This window comes from Diabrotica virgifera, chromosome 7 (genome assembly GCF_917563875.1).
Source record: "Diabrotica virgifera virgifera chromosome 7, PGI_DIABVI_V3a".
In the NCBI taxonomy this organism is placed as follows: domain Eukaryota; kingdom Metazoa; phylum Arthropoda; class Insecta; order Coleoptera; family Chrysomelidae; genus Diabrotica; species Diabrotica virgifera.
In genome coordinates, this window is record NC_065449.1 from 229,748,543 (window position 1) to 229,765,975 (window position 17,433).

A 17,433-nucleotide genomic window follows, 5' to 3' on the forward strand; every position below is an offset into this window, starting at 1 on the left:
ATCGAAAGGTTTTCAAACCTGTTTTTTGGTTTCTTATTTGGAAGTGTATTTCTCGAGATATTAGACCGTTTCTATAATTTTCCTATGGTATCAGGATAAATCGTTTTTCCCAATTGTAGCGCCATCTATCCACAGTTCGAAAAAATGTCTTGGATAAATTTGCTTACTTTTACGTAACGAATCCAAATCTGCAAGAAAAACTAGGGGTTTCCATTTAAGATTTTAAAGTTACCCCCCACCCCACCTCCAGGGGGTGTAGTGGGAGTTGGTGTTTGGTGTCATTGGATAGATTTTGGAAAATGATTGAAACACGTATTTTTTCAGTTTTTCCATCCGATGTTTAGTTCGCGAAATATTCGACCGTTCCACTACTTTTGGGACACCCTATATATTTATGATGGTTGCATCATAAATCTTAGAACAAAGAGGTTTTTATGAAGAATAACTTTTATTTGTCAAATTAAAAATAAAAGAGTTATAAATGAAAATGTTCTTGGTATTCATAATTTGAGAAAAATCTTCAAATATTTTTTTTTCCATTAGAAGGATGTACACAGACACAATACTGACTAGTGATTTTAGTCAATAATTTTGCCAATTCGACAAAAAAATAATTTCTAAATAGTTAATAATTATTACTAAATAATTACTAATTTTGCCAATTTCTACAATCACTAGCCAGTTGTGTCGAGTTTAGCGAACGACTAGAAATGGAACAGTCCATTTATCATAAAGGGGAGGCCGTATTTATACTGGTATAAACCTCTTTAATAAATTATTGCTTTTAAAATATTTATACTCAAATTGTATTTTTGAACATATTATTTATTTTATATAATAATTAAATTCACTATCAAATGTCATTGATGTTTTATTAATACCTACTTAATTTAAAATTTAGTTTGACATTCACGAAGTGTCAAACTCAAGTGTAAATACCCTATGCTTGGCAAATCGAGATTTAAAAAAAAGTAGCCTACTTCCTAATCAACCATTTGAGCTGACGTTTAGTGCGTCGGTAGGAGATAACCGGATTGTGACGTCACATTTTAGAGTTTGAGGTCGATTATCTCGAAGACGGTTAGAGATATCGAAATGCCGTTTTCAGATTTGGATTCAGAAGGCAAAACTACATAAGAATCCATCGATACACCTGCTCTAAGTATTGCAGGAGCGGCAACGCAATAACACACAGACTTTTGCAAATTTATAAACGAAAAGTTTTCGTTGAAAAGACAGCTATTGCCCGCATTTGAACTCGGGACCTTTCGATCTCTAGTAGAACGCTCTACCAATGATCCACAAAGACATTGTTTTGACGGTTTCTCGGACATTATGACAAATCACGGTAACAAATAGATGAAGTGAAGTAGTAGGTATACATAAAAAAATAATGTTTTAATAATACGTATTATCTTACTCCCGAGGAAGACAAATCCAAAGACACAAAAATTATAATAAATGTATTTACTAAAAACACTAATATATTTCTTACACACCTTTTTTGGACTGATACATACATAACTTAAATCATTTTAGCAACGAACTCCATACTGTCTGTGTGCGCATCCGCGCAAAATAATAAAAACTCACTCCCAATCGCGCCTAAAGAAGTATAACTTCAAAAAATAGTGGATTTCGCCAAAAATGTACATACGAGGTTTGGATCTGACGACGACGACGACGATATATTCCTACAACACTCCTCCGGTAACAGCGGAAAACTATCTTTTAACACCAGTTAAAGTATCCTAACATGTGTAAACTGTTTGTCAAGTTTGAACAAAAATATTGAAAAGTGTTAAAACAATGGGCTAAAATCATTTTAGAATATTTGCAATAAAACACTCTCGGCATCTCGTATCTCAGTAAGGAGGAATCTTTTATTTACTTAAGTGTTTTAGGTTAAATCTTTGTATTTTGTGCTAAGATTTCTCCAGTTACTTTATGGACAATTCTTAATGAAACACCCTGGGTTATTATTAACAAACTGGTAAATTTGAAATGAAGTCTTAAAAAAAGTATGTATAATTTTCTTATGAGGAGACAATATTGTTTAGTCACAACAAACAATTGTTAAAGTGGTACAAGAATAAATTGAACAGTGCCATTTTTTAAATTGTCTTCTAACCTTATCATAAAATAACTTAATAAATTACATAGTATGGACGAGGAATTAAATAATATTAAAATTAGTATATTAACTAAGGCAATAATCGTTTGTACTTTAGTTAGATGAAATTGAATTTTGAACCTTCACTATCAACTAAATTCGTTCCCTTCGTACAGATTTTCACAAACTTCTAGTAATCTCAAAATTGGCGTTATGTTATAAGGAAACAGATCTCTCGAAACTAACCTACTTATTTGCATCTTTAACCTAATTAGAACACTCATAGTGTCATCTAATTCATTTCCCCTTGAGGTACTACCCTCCCCACAACTACTAATAAACTTCGACCAATTCCTTTTCGTAAACTTTAGAAACCGTAACAAGTACAATAAGAAACACGTTTCGTTACTTACTAGATAATCTAAAAGTATTTCTGGATCATGACTTACCACCTTTAAAAATTCTATAAACGAATGTATTGGATTTAACATGTTTATCAAATCTGGGTATACTGCGTTTCTATAAGAAATACCAACGGTTATGTCTAACGTACATACCATCGCTTCTATCATATAATCATCTTGATCACTGAATAAGTGTACAAGTATTTTTGAAAATGGTGTTTCAGGATGAAAGTCCAAGCTGTTTTTCATAAAAACATCAACCTTCTTAAGAACATCCCTAATCGAACGTTCGATAAGTTGCATGTCTTGATAAAAATCTGAGTCGTCTGAACCTACACTGGAATCAGAACTGTCGGACCTTGTTTCCTTAATCGTAACAGCCACAGATTTTAGTACAAGCAGAACCATTTTTTGCAATAGTGTTTTATCAGCGCTACTTTGTCCAGGTTGTAAGCTAACTATAGTACCCACAAAACTGTTCACTATAAACCCCTCATTACGTTTGTAAGGTAAGCTATCTAACAGTCGATAATCTTTCACATACCTTACTAAAAGATGAGCCAACTGACATGTGTCATCTGGTAGCATATCTTGCAAGGCAAGTGTGCTACCATAACAGAGGACTTCATTAAATAACGAGAGTATCTGTTTCCAAACTATGGGTGGCAACTGGCTGTTGAGCATACCAACAAATATCTCCAAGTGTGCATAAAACGGTTTAGTATCTATGACACTCAAATTTGCTTTGACTGAAATGGTACTTTCCCATAGAGCAAGAAAAGTTAAAACACAAGTTTGCGCTGGTATTGAATTGTTATGCAAAAGTAATGTTTGAACCATATGAATTAGTTCTGGCCACTTAGCTTCCAGACTCTTTATGATTAAACCTTTTATTGCTGAAGTATCGTAACTATCTGGATCTGTAAAAGGCACTGTTACGCAATTTGAATTTATTGCTTCACTTTGGGAACCACTTCCCTCTGACCCTTGAGAATCTGCTTCCTCCAAAACATGTAATTCCACATCCTTCCATTCTACCACTCGTTTCACTACTTCTAAGGCAAATTGAATTTTAACGTAATCATAGTTCTCAGTGGAAAAGAAGTTTACTATTGTTTCAAGCCACTCGTTATTAATATTTGTTTTAGCTATTACCAGAAAACTACTTAAAGTTCTAGCTGCCAAAAAATTGATATACTTGTTTCTCGTTTCACATAAGGATATTATTTGTTCGATTAAATTATATTCGTTACATATTAACGCTTCACAAATACTTACAATATTTGAACAAATAAAACCCTTATTGTTTTGTTTTAAATAAACATCGAACAAAAGTTGTAGATTGGATAGAAACTGTAGTATCTTTTTATCTGACCATTCAGATAGCATAGCTGTCCTTACTCCCCCACAATCGTTAATCTGTTGTCCTTCAAAAGGTTTCCTAAGAATCGAATCTGGAACTCCACATAAACATTGCTTAATCAAATACTTTTGAAAATCGTCTAAACCAAAATAATTATCATTATTAATCTCATCACCATTCTCAATATTGTCACAGGGTGCTGCGTGCGATGTACAGCTTACATGGATGGATTTCGTAATAGGAGCATTTATAGAATTAGATGGGAAACTAATATCTGGAGCTGGAGTGATTGAAATATTTTCAGTGCTACATATATACGAAACTTGATTGTCTAAATCCACGTCAGACGTTGATACATCCTTGTCCCTACTTTCACTACCACTACTATCGAATTTATCAGTTCTGTCACTAGTCCTAAAACCATTTTCACTATAATGTAAATTCACAGTATTCCTAGTAATGTCATCCTCGTTGATATGGGGAGGACGGGACAAATGCAGAGCTTGGAAATCTGCTGGGACTGTATCATCGGCTAAGCTGTGGATAAAATCTGTTTCATCTGAATTGTCTGTTTCATTCTCTCGTCTCAACTTTTTCTTTAGAGGTTGTTCTGAACTCATTTTACCACTTTTCTCAGTGAGAACCATTAGAGCAACAAGAAATTGGACTGCGAAAATATATGCCTTGCCCACTTCTTATCGGTTATGATCACCTAAAAGGAACAAAATATAGAGTTAAATACTATTATCAAATATTTTTATATAGTAAGCGTTACGCTAGTAGACACATGGGTAACTAATTTCTAGGCATGGGCTAATCTGGCTCGTTTTCACCTGTAATTTTTATGTCTGTCACTTCATGTGACTGTCATGAAACTATTCAAAATTTCTATACAAAAAAATACAATAATTAATACTATTGTTACTCTGTTTAAAAAAAAAACTTTATTCAAACACCAAAAATATTACAAAACTTTTAGTGCAGTCACTGAAGGTTTTCACCTCCGATTTCGTTGAACCTCCATCGATTTTCATTAAAATTGGTGAGTAATTAGAGAATACCTCAAGGAACAAAGGTGACATGATGCCAACTTGCGCTTTTACCCTGGAGGTGGATGCCATCCCTTCTCGGGGGTGAAAATTATTTTATTAAAAATAATACCATAAGTCGATAGAGGGACAAATTATAAGCAAAATTTGTTATATAAAGTTATTAAAATAAATCAACACTTTTTGAGTTATTAGAGACCAAAGATTTTATTTTTTCGTAAAAAAAATGCATGTTTTAAATCGGTTTTTCACGTATAAATCAAAAACTATAAGCTTTTACAAAAAAGTTATTATTACTGGAGTTGAAGATAATAAAAGATTGAATATATTCCTCACATAAAGAACTAAACTAATGTTAGTTCAAAGTGAGTTATTGGCAATTGAATGTGTATTTTTTTCGACGAGTACTCAAATCTAAGTAGTCAAGCTTAAATAACGGGAAAACGATGCAATGAATATTCCTGCTAAACATTTGCCAAAGTACTTCGGAATACCTATCAAATGAGCTTCAGAACAAGGTAATAGCGTCAAAATTAAGCAAGTTATAATGAAAATAAAAGAACCGTTTCGAATTTTTTAGGAAAAAGTGAAAAATAAAACATACGCAATTTCCACAAAAATTAAAATTTATAGTAATGCTTACAAGAACTTCTTTATATTAGCATAAGTAATGTGTTCGATAATTTTGACCGGTTTAGAATGCATATTTTTGAAAAAAAGATATAATTTAAAAAAATCATAATTTTTAAAACTATTTTAATTCTCATATTCTTTTGATAATAACTCCAAAAATACTTAATATACGTAAAAAATTATATATAACCAAATTTTAGTTTTTTCTGTGCCAAATATTTTACCTGTTTTACTATTTCTATAGGGTAAAAAATAACCGAGATAGAAACGTTTAAATCTTAAATTTTGCTGTGGGAACCATGCAACCGGGGTCATTTAAACTTTTATTTTAAAAAAAGTAAGGGGTTTAAAAGATTAGGTTCAACGTGCTTAAATACTTAGCACTTGGAATTAACTTTCAAACAGTTTTTAGATGAACCTGATATCGTAAACACGAACGGAGTTATTAAAAAAAACAATAACATTTTTTGAAAAAATTATTAAAACATAAATTTTGAAAAAAATTTGGAGCATAAATTTTAACGCTATCAACATGCTCGGGGGCTCATTTAATAGATATTTTTAAGTACTTTGACAAATATTAAATAAGTTTATGTTATAAAATGCATCAATTTCCCGTTATTTCAGCTTGAATACTTAGAGTTTTTTACTTGCCGAAGAAAATATACATTCAATTACCTATAACTCACTTATAGTTAACGTTAAAAGGTTTTTGTAGTAAGGGGTTTATTTCATTTTTTATTAGCTTCAATTTTGATAATAATAACTTTTTTGTAAAAACTTACACTTTTTGAGTTATTGATGAAAAATTGGTTAAAAACATGCATTTTTCTCAAGAAAAATTTAAATCTTTGATCTTTAATAACTCAAAAAGTTTTGATTTATTTTAATAACTTTATATAACAAATTTTGCTTGAAATTTGTCCCTCTATCGAATTATGGGGTTATTTTAAATAAAATAATTTTCACCCCCGAGAAGGGGTGGCATCCACCCCCAGGGTAAAAGCGCAAGTTGGCACCATGTCACCTTTGTTCCTTGAGATATCCTCTAACCACTCACCAATTTTTATGCAAATCGATGGAGGTTCAACGAAATCGGAGGTAATAGCTCATATCCACCTTCAGTGACTCCACTATTTATAACTTTTACAACTTTAATACAATGACAACCATAAACTACAAATAGAGCTGTTCGATGATATGTCAATTTTTTATGTTTATATCCATTTCTGTACATTTTCTGACATTCTAAACTTCACTAGACATAAAAATTAACAGTGCAACAAGTGAAGGGTCCAGGACTGTATTACCTCCATGTACCCGTATGTCTAGTAGCGTGGTGGTTACTAGGTATATATTTTTTTATATTTTTAGAGTTGCATGAAAAACTGCAAAAAGAAGAGGTTCCAAAAGGGCACCTTGGAGTACTCCAGAAGAGGAAAGTATTCAGTTGAAGTAAAGCCCTTCTGTTCATCAGATACTCCAAAAAATTCGTCATTTATCAAGTCAAAAATTGGTAATTTTTAAATTTATGAAGATTTGGGTTGAAAATGAAAGTATTGTTCCAAAAGTTCTGGCAAAACCCCAGATTCATGAAATGTATGTTTTGGCATGTTTTTTTCAAAGTAATAATCAAATAAATATTAATAAACAAAAAATGTACTAAGCATCAAAGTTTTTTCGCCCTCCTAAAAAAATTGTATATTTTGACTTGTGAGGTTTCAATATTTACATAACCAACGATGTATAATGCTGTACATTTACTATCGTGAATGTGTAGCATTCGCAGACGATCTAACACCATTAACAACAAGTAAGCAAGAACTAAAAAGATAAATGAACAATATACTTAATGAAAGGGAAAAAATTGGACCTCTAATAAATAAGGAAAAGACAAAGTATATGATAATGGGAGAAACAGATAAAGAAAAAGTCAATTTCACAGTGGAGATAGAAGCATGAAATACATGTATGTTCAAAAGAGTTTTAGAATTTACTTATCTGGGTATAAAATTAGATGAGAAGGGACATGGGAAGGGGGCAATAAGGGCAAGAATAACAAAAGGAAACAAAAAGCATGGAGCATTGCGATTATTAATAAAATCTAAATGTCTCAAAAAAGAACAACAATTAGAATCTACAAAACAGTTATCAGGCCTAAAGCTACATATGCATGCGAAATATAGAGATCAAAATATAGAGATGTGAAAATAGATGGTCAAAGCAGAAGGAATAATAAAGAATGTGAAGAACTATTTATAATGAACCAAAAATAATGACAGCAATCAAAGCACATAGGACATAGAGTATATGATATTTAGGACACATTGAAAGAATGGGAAAGGAAAGAATGCCAAAAATGTTACTTTCTCTAGACTCAAACAAAAAAGAAGAAAAGGTAGACCAAGAAAGACATGTAAGGATAATATATACAGTGATGAGTGCACTAATAACTGGCAAAATAACATAAAAGACCAAAAACATATTAAGTTGTGAGATAAAAAGAGATCAAACTAGTAGAGGTGGTAAATTTATCGATAGAATACCATAAATTTACATTATATTGATTGTTTCCCACCTTTAGACGATGAATTTGACAATTACCACTATGACTGTGACAGTTTCAGTTGACATACTCCTCTGATACGTTTAAAGGTGGGAAATAATCTACAGTCGAAAAAATTAATGATCATATCAATCACTTATTTTGTATTTGCTGTATTTTTCTATAAATAACAAACGTTTGCTATAGAAAAAGACAGCAAATACAAAATGAGTGATTGATGTGATCGTTCATGGGTAATCTTTCATTTTTCCAACTGTATATAACAGGGATGGCCAAACTGTGGCTCACGAGCCACATGTGGCTCTTTGAAGGATTATTTGTGGCTCTCAATAAATATACCTGAATTAAAAATGTATACCATTTTTATTCAGTTGTAATGCGAAGCTAAAACTGTCTTAATTTTCACTAAGTTTAGAGAGAGCAAACCAGCACTCTAATCGACGATTTTGCCTCTTATTAGAGGCTCATCAGAGAGACATAGGTTGCTATCTCTGACCTAAGTTAAAATCTTTAGCCAGCTAGTCCCCGAATTGCAACTAATGTGATGGTAGTAGGTGCCTAGCGGCATCTGCTAAATAAAAGTCTTCAATAACAGTTTTCAATGTAATAAAATATTTAAAAATATAATATCAAATTGAAAACTTATTGGACCATTTTCTTAGTAACACCTCTACGGCTTCTAAAAATTGCAAGCCAGATGAATGCTGCAAAGTACCTGAATTATTTTTTTAATTTTTGTGTTTCGAAATATATTAAATTACTGACAAAAAATATGAAAGACTAATTAGTGTAACATCAGGACGTAAACAAGGCTATCACCGTTGCTATTCAAATTTGGTCTTAGAATATGTAATAAGTAAAATATCATCTGAGCTGTCAGGGAATTTGCGAATCGAGGATCAAAACTATTGTTAACTTTTGCTGATGATCTAGGTGCAGTCAATCATCCTACAAGAGACGTGAGAGAGATATTTTCACAACTCGAGGAAGAAACAGGCAGTCTGGGCCTTCGAATAAATGAAGAGAAGACGAAATATATGCTAATTACCAGAAATCCAAGACCAAGAGTTAGGCAGAATATAACTATTTTTTTTATAGTAATGACCACAACTTCGAAGTAGTTAAAGAATTTAAATATCTAGAGGCGGTAATTACAGATGACAATCACATTATAAAAAGAGGTCTGAGCACAAAGAGCTGCATGAAATAGAGCATTATACTCCTTATCATTATTATTAAGATCTCATATAAAAGCTAAGATAAGATGGGCAGCTCATCAGCTCAGCTCAAAGATTGAAAGATGATGAAGAATGGAAGTATCCTGAATTAGTAAAGCTGCTTGTAGAATTATTTGTATATTTAATAATAATAATAATAAGACGTTTATTGTTAAAAAAAAATATATATATAAATTTACAAAAAAAAAACATAAGATCTGAAATGTGGCAGGAACAATGCGTTTTGATATCAGCATCTGTACTTTACAAGAAAATACAGGGCTGTTGAACGCCAACTATCTAAATAACAAAAATTGTTACATTATAATAATAATTAACCTAATAACTTAACCTAAACAAAAAGGAAAAAAAATCTAATTCTAAATTCACATAGAAGGAAGAAGAAGAAAAAAAAGGAAAGGAAAAGTACAAGAAAAGAAAAGATGAGAAAGAGAAAAAGAAACGAGAAGAAGAAAGAAAAGAGCTGTTTACACATTTTTTACTGATAATTTAATAGTAGAGCTTTAATTTTCTTTTTGAAAGTAATAGGAGATAAATTACAATTAAAAATTTTATATTTATTAATAAGTGATGGAGCGATATAAGAAAATATTTTCTTAAAAATTTACTTATTATGCTGGGGAGTTCTAAGTAAGGTTGTAGGTCTCAAGTTTCTTCGATGCATTTCATTACTGAAGTTTAATTTATTGTACAGATACTTGGGTGTTTTTGTTTTAATGATCTTGTATGTAAAGTTTAGCGAGTGCAAAGTTCGCCTGTTGAACATGTTTAACCAGCCAAGATCAAGAAGTTTGTGAGAAACCCTCTGACGTCTGCGTATTCCAAAAATATATCTAAGACAAGAATCTTGTACTTTTTGTACCCTTTTTTTATTAACAACACTTAAAAATGGTCCATATATATGATCATAGTGATTAAAATGAGAAAGAATCAACGATTCACAAAGCATTGCCTTTGTTTTAATATTAAGAAAATGCCTATGGGGGTATAAAGCCTTTAACATGGAGTAAGCCTTTTTTAAACACAAATTAATGTGATTGTTAAAATTTAATTTAGTATCCATAGTAAGTCCTAAATTTTTGGCAGAGGCTTGAAAAATAATAGTGTTGTTATCTATACAAGGTACAATATTCGTTGACAGATGCTCACATTGATTTTCAGAACAGAACAACATGGCTACCGATTTAGAGGGATTTATTTTAAGTAGATGTTTGTTAGAGCTAGTTAAAATTTCCTGAAGGTCAGAATTAATTCTTGCATTGGCAAACTGCGCCTCATGAGGAGCGAAGGAATATTTTAGTTGTGCATCGTCACAGTATTGATGATAGTCACAATGTTTTAAGGACTTTATAATATTAAAATTATAAATTTTAAAGAGCAAAGGTCCTAAGATACTTCCCTGAGGAACCCCTGACAGAATATTACATATATTTGATCACTTTTCGTCAATTACCACAGTTTGAGTACGAAGAGTTAAATATGATGTTACTAAATTCAATGAAGCTTCATCAAAGCCTATATGTTTTAAAATTGATATTAAAATTTCATGATTGATCATATCAAAGGCTTTCGAATAGTCTAAGAGAATTAAAACTGTTGCATACTTTCTATCATCTGCGGATACTATATTGTCAATTATATCAGAAATCGCTGTCTCACAACTATAACCTGTCCTAAATCCTGATTGCTTAGCAGGAGTAATATTATTTTTTTCCAAAAAATTGCTCATTTGCTTTTCCATAATTTTTTCGATTATTTTCGAGAACGTGGGTAGGATAGATATACATCTCAGATGATTAAATTCAGTTGGATTCTTTACTTTAGGTAAAGGAATAACTTTTGCTCTTTTCCAAGACGCAGGAAAGTAAAACTCAATGATACAGCTATTAACAATATGCATAATAAAAGGCACGATAAAGGGGCAACAAAGTTGAATTAGAGTTATATTAAGATCATCCTGTCCAAAGGCTTTTGATTTTACACTCAAGATAATATCGGCAACATCCTCTATAGACACTGTATTAAAACAAAATGGTTCTTGAACTGGCATAGAATGATTTCAGTAAAAACTTAGAAGTTCATTACTGGGTTGTTGATTAATTGAACAAGCCGCTGTAAAATATTGATTAAGTTTATTAACGTCTTTAAGATTATCTGGAACATGATTTTGTTTTCTGTTAAGTACATTAATCTTCCTAAGCTCATTCCACTTTTCTTTTACGTTGCAGTTTTGAAGTTTATTGTTTAAATAAATCTTTTTTTCACGTCTAATAGTAGAAGTAATTAAGTTCCTAATCTGTTTGTAGTAATTCCAGTGTTCCGGATTCCTACTACAATGATATCTATTTAGAGCTTGGTTTCGCATTTTTTGCATAAGTCGTAAGTATATTGTCTGTAATTCAAGGGCAATATGGTTTTTGCTTATTTGTACAAGTTCTTAAGGGGGCATGCTTATCAAAAATATTGAGTAATGCATTTGTAAGAAATATCACTTTTTCATCAATATCATTAATTAAATATATGTTGTACAAGGATGCAAGCCTCAAGATCCCGTTGAAACTCTTCTAAATTAATGCGACTTAATGCTCTGTACGTAAATGAAACATTATTTGGCGGAGGCTTATCAAACTTAATTTTACAGCATGTGAGAAAGTGGTCGGAGATATTGATATCAGATATCAATAGATTCTAAACAGACTTAGATTCTAAGTTCTCCACATCAAAAACACCATCAAAACTTGAACCATTTGAAACACTGATGTGAACCATTTTATTTCACTTTAAAATTCGTGAAATTGAAACACTGAGAGAAAATGTAATATCTTTTTTACACTTTTTAAATAAACTTGTTTAATTGTGGCTCGCAAAACGTTTCAAATTTTGAAAAATGGCTCGGACTATCAAGGAACTTGGCCACCCCTGGTATATAATGTAAATTTACAGGTTTCTATTGCTAAATTTCCCACATCTACTAGGTTCATCTCATTTATCTCACAACTTAATGTTTTCTATCATTTGCGTTATTCTGCCTGTTATTAGTGCGCTCATCACTGTAAAAGTCTTACAAAAAAGTAATATTTGTGAAATGGAAACAAACAGCATTAGACAGAAATAAATGGAAGGGAGTGATTATATGGAAAGACTATAAGAAATATTAAATATTAGGTATATTTTATATAAAAACAGTAAAACCTCTGTTAGTGTTAACCGAAATAATTGGGGAGGAAGCCGTTTCGGATAACAAATTTCAGTTAAAAATAACATTGCTTTTTGTATTCTTCTTGTATCAAATTACATAGTATTCTTGGTCGAAGTTGGTATTAAAAATACTAAGTATAAGGTGATTTGGTAATGTTTTGTATATTGAATTGGGTTCTTTAGTTGTATGAAAGCAATGTTGACTATGTTGACAAATTAACATTAAATTGTTTCCATTTTGTTATAAAAATTTACTTTTATTGATGAAATTATGAAACTGTCACCCATTTCGGTTAAACAATGTTTGGGTTAAAAAGGTTTCGGTTAACAGAGGTTTTATTGTAGATGTAAATAGAAATTGTAATGTAAAAACTTTTAGCCCTAGACATTGAAGGTCTGTTGAAATTTATAAATAAATAGTTTGTTGCTAAGAAAGTAAAAAATTACTCTGAAGTAAAAGTACTAATATTGGCATTGACAGGAATAACTTAAAAATGAAAACTTATAATAACGTTTCTAATTGTGACAAATCATATCTGTATGGCCAAAACAGTGTATTTAAATAAATGCTGATATTACAAAAATATTGGTAATAACATAGTTTAGCATTTTCAAAGAAAATAATTCCCAAGGCTATGGCTATGACACTGTTAAAAACAGAGAAAGTTTTTTGTTATGGTAAGTATAATAATTCATTCATATATTAACACATTCACTGCCACTGACGCCAAAAGGTGTTTTGTGCTACTTGAGTCAGGTGCCATTGAATACCTTTTGGCGTTCACAACCTGTGGAATTAAATAGGGCTCTTTTCATATTGGTTCCATACGAAAGTGACTGAATATAAGTGGCAGCAAATGTGTTAAAGATTATATATGCTTAAATAGAATAATTTAACATTCAATTAAATGTTTTCAGGTGTCCAACAAAAGCTAAAAGATTTCAGATATAGAAATACCAAAATCATGTTTGGAAAAACAAATAATTCATACAGTACGTATTCTAGTAAATATAAATTGTCAAGTACTACTTTAATTTAAAAAATGCTAATTATTAGTTAATTTAACACATAAATCAAAAATGTTGCACTTTTAGGAACCTTTTATATTCAAAATTATTGGTTCAACTAAAATCAATTAAGTAACTTTTTATTTAGCTTTCAATTCGAATTTTGGATATATCTTTGGTTAATTTCTACTCCCTTTTACGTTTATTATTTAAAAACACATTAACAAAACTACACACTGGTCCATGAGTTAAAGACCTAGGAAATCAGACAATTTGTGATAATTTTTAATAACTCTTCCAAGTGGAATCTATTATTTATAAATTTATATTACCTACTTATCATAATTTCCACAAAAATATAAAGTTCCACTCAGTATTAAGCTTATTACATCGTAAATTTATCAAATAATACGAAGAACTCACATTCATGTTTGTGGTGTGTAACAAGTAATTTCGGTAGCTCTATCTATCTATCTACTAGTTAATAAATTAACAAGACAAACAACACTAATTGATGTGGCGATACCTAACAACAATAATCTACGTAGTAAATTTACTGAAAAGATTGCCAAGTACAGAGATCTGGAAATTCAAATACGAAGACAATGGAGAATGCAAAGTACCCAGACGATACCTATTATTATGTCTACTACTGGAGTCATTCCGAAGAACCTCCTCGAAAGCATAAGAAGGCTGGGTCTAAATGAACATCTTTACAAGACCATGCAGAAAGCTGTACTACTCGCAACGGCCAGGTGTATACGAAAATTTTTGGGAGATACACCTGCATACCAAGTCACCTTAACACGGAACGAGTCCCACCAGAGCTCAATCCTTTTGATACCGTAGGTATCTGGGATGAGTCAATTTTCCCCTTAGAGGGAGTGTGAGCCGTATGGCTAAATCTGGATAAGTTATTAATAAAGTAAGTCTTATTTGACGTTAGTAAAATGGAGAAATGTCAGTTTATTGGTTGAATAACTTTATTCATAGAATAAACTACTATTTGTCGTTGGTGAAACCGGCTATAATAAATTTTATTTGACCAATAACTATTCACTGATTTATTTTTTGTTGTTGGTGAGACCCGCTCTTAGTTGCTAAGAATGCAAAAAAATGACTATGAAGTAAAAGTACTAATAAACCAAGGCCAGAATCAGAACAAAAAAAAGTACTAATATTGGCATTGACAGGAATACTTAAAAATGAAAACTCATATTAACGTTTCTAATTGTGACAAATCGTACCTGTATGGCCTAAACAGTGTATTTAAATAAATGCTAATATTACGAAAGTATTGGTAATAAAATAATTCCACAGTCTTTAACTATGACACCCTTAAAAACAGAAAAAAGTTTTCTGTTATGGTAAGTATTATTCAGTTAACACATTCGCTGCCACTGATCCCTAAAGGTGTTTTGTGCTACTTGAGCTAGGTGCCATTAAACACCTTTTGGTGTTCCTAAATAACCTGTGGAATTAAATAGGGTTCTTTTCCTATTGGCTCCATACGAAAGTGACTGAATATAAGTGGCAGCAAATGTGTTAAAGATGATAAATATATGCTTAAATAGAATATTTTAGTATTCAATTCAATGTTTTCAGGTGTCCAACAAACACTAAAAGATTTCAGATATAGAAATACCAAAATCATGTTTGGAAAAAGAAATAATTCATACAGTAAGTACTTTAGTAAATATAAAATGTCAAGTACTACCTTAATTTAAAAAATGCTAATTATTAGTTAATTTAACACATAAAACAAAAGTGTTGCACTTTTAGGAACCTTTTATATTCAAAATTATTTTGGATTTTTGGAATTTTGGATACATCTTTGATTAATTTCTACTCCCTTTCACGTTTATTATTTAACAAAAATTATTAATTAACAAAACTACACACTAGTCCATGAGTTAAAGACCTAGGAAATCAGACAATTTGTGATAATTTTTAATAACTCTTCCAAGTGGAATCTATTATTTATAAATTTATATTACCTACTTATCATAATTTCCACAAAAATATAAAGTTCCACTCAGGATTAAGCTTATTACATCGTAAATTTATCAAATAATATGAAGAACTCACATTCATGTTTGTGGTGTGTAACAAGTAATTTCGGTAGCTCTTTCAGGATTAGCTTGTTTTCCTTGTACTGTTGTAAATTTCACCAAAATAGAGCGGTCTTCAGTGTAATAACACTTTCCAGTAGGAGTATTTATTGTAATTGTCTGTAATGTATAAAAAATAATAATATTTATGTAAATAACTATGATTTCTTTTCATAGAACTGCCATTTCACTTCATTCACTACGCGATCGCAGCGCAGACTGCTGACAGTTCAATCAAGTTAACGTTTGTATCATTTTTAAAATTCATTCTGAATAACTTCATAAATTCAATATCAGTTTTAACGAAGATATCTTATAATTAAGAATTTATAATATAATATTGGAAATCATATTTATTATTTATAAAATGAGTTCATATAAAAATGATTTTTATTTGACCATATTTTTCATGTGTCAACAACACATATTCATTTTACCTACACATGTGAGATACGAATATACAATACGCACTTAAAAGCAGGGGCGTAGCAAACGCCGTATCAGCCGTATCAATTCAACGGCGCCCCGGCGGCATGTCGAAACAAAAATTCAATTTAAAGACATCAACATTCATTTCGTGATTTGATAAAGGTATTTTAAAAGTAAAAGACAAAACGCAACAAATTGATTTTTTGATGAGTTATCAGAAGATGACAGGATTTCAGACCCGGTATCCTACTTCAAGCTCATTATAATATACACTGCGTTTAGTTTTCAATTAGATATATGAACTTAAAATAGATAACAACACTGCGGACTTTCCACATACATAATTCAATGGGCTATGCACATATGTATGATAATTTATTTAGAGTCTAGGTGGCATTAAGTCATAGAGTATCAATTTCAAATTTGACTATGTACTTTAGCAGCTTTATAGATAACCACTTACTGGAATTTTAACAAACGTATTAGGTTACCTACTCCTTCTAAATTAGTCATAAAGAACATAGAGTTAAACACTTCCATATAGTAAAGTTAAAATTATTATACAATAAATATTATGCAAGAGAAATTAACTTTTTTCCACTTTTAAGTACAAAGAAAGCAAGTTCATTAGCGGAAACGAATTCAGAATTATTCTGCACATTATACTTGTAGCATTATTTGGTTAACACGTTCGCTGCGTATATTTTTAAATGCTTCTCTCACTCCCAGAAGCTGAAATAATTTTTGCAATGTAATGTAAGTGAGCAAATGTTGCTTATCGGCGACATCAGCACTGGAGAGAGAAATATCTCATTTCTGGTGGTAAAAAATATATTAATTTGGACTGAATGTGGTACCTATTCGTTTGAATCTACCCATGGATGATTACGCAACACTATTATAGATTAAAGTGGAATAATAAACAATGTTGCCGATTTTAGCGCTTCCTTCAATGTGGTATGTATGTATATCTAATTAAAAAGTAAACGCTCTGTATATTATTGCTGTTTAGATATACTTTGTTTTCTCAAACCAAAACAAAGGTTTAAATGTCTCTCTGAATACATTTGAAGTACTTATTACAACCCGAGAAAATTACGTCCTTTCCAAATAAAATTATAAAAAAAGGAAGTCAAAAAAATTACTGCTAAATAAGCTACAGACATTATTATTTGATCTTTAATTATGAACAGTTTCTTGCTTTAAAAACCAGCTTGAAATTCATAAAATCCAATCTGTTAAAGAACTTATTAATGATAAAATATAATAACCTCGCATCCAGTTTTCCGGAGATAATAACAGCATGTTTTCTGTTTTTAAC

General features: G+C 30.9%; 1 protein-coding gene across 2 annotated transcripts; it reads right to left on the reverse strand.

Annotated features, from left to right (window-relative positions):
• Window positions 1-266: 266 nt before the first annotated feature.
• Window positions 267-16,102, reverse strand: LOC114344244 (protein lines). Of its 2 annotated transcripts, none has more exons than XM_028295097.2 (2): window positions 13,996-14,035; window positions 267-4,592 (listed from the first exon to the last, which is right to left on the reverse strand). In XM_028295097.2, the coding sequence occupies exon 2, from the start codon at window positions 4,525-4,527 to the stop codon at window positions 2,263-2,265; it is 2,265 nt and encodes a 754-aa protein (XP_028150898.1). In that variant the 5' UTR covers window positions 4,528-4,592; window positions 13,996-14,035; the 3' UTR covers window positions 267-2,262. The 2 variants fall into 2 exon arrangements, with proteins under 2 accessions (XP_028150898.1, XP_028150893.1); XM_028295092.2 differs by lacking the exon at window positions 13,996-14,035 and adding an exon at window positions 15,661-16,102 and having other exon boundaries at window positions 268-4,592.
• Window positions 16,103-17,433: the final 1,331 nt, after the last annotated feature.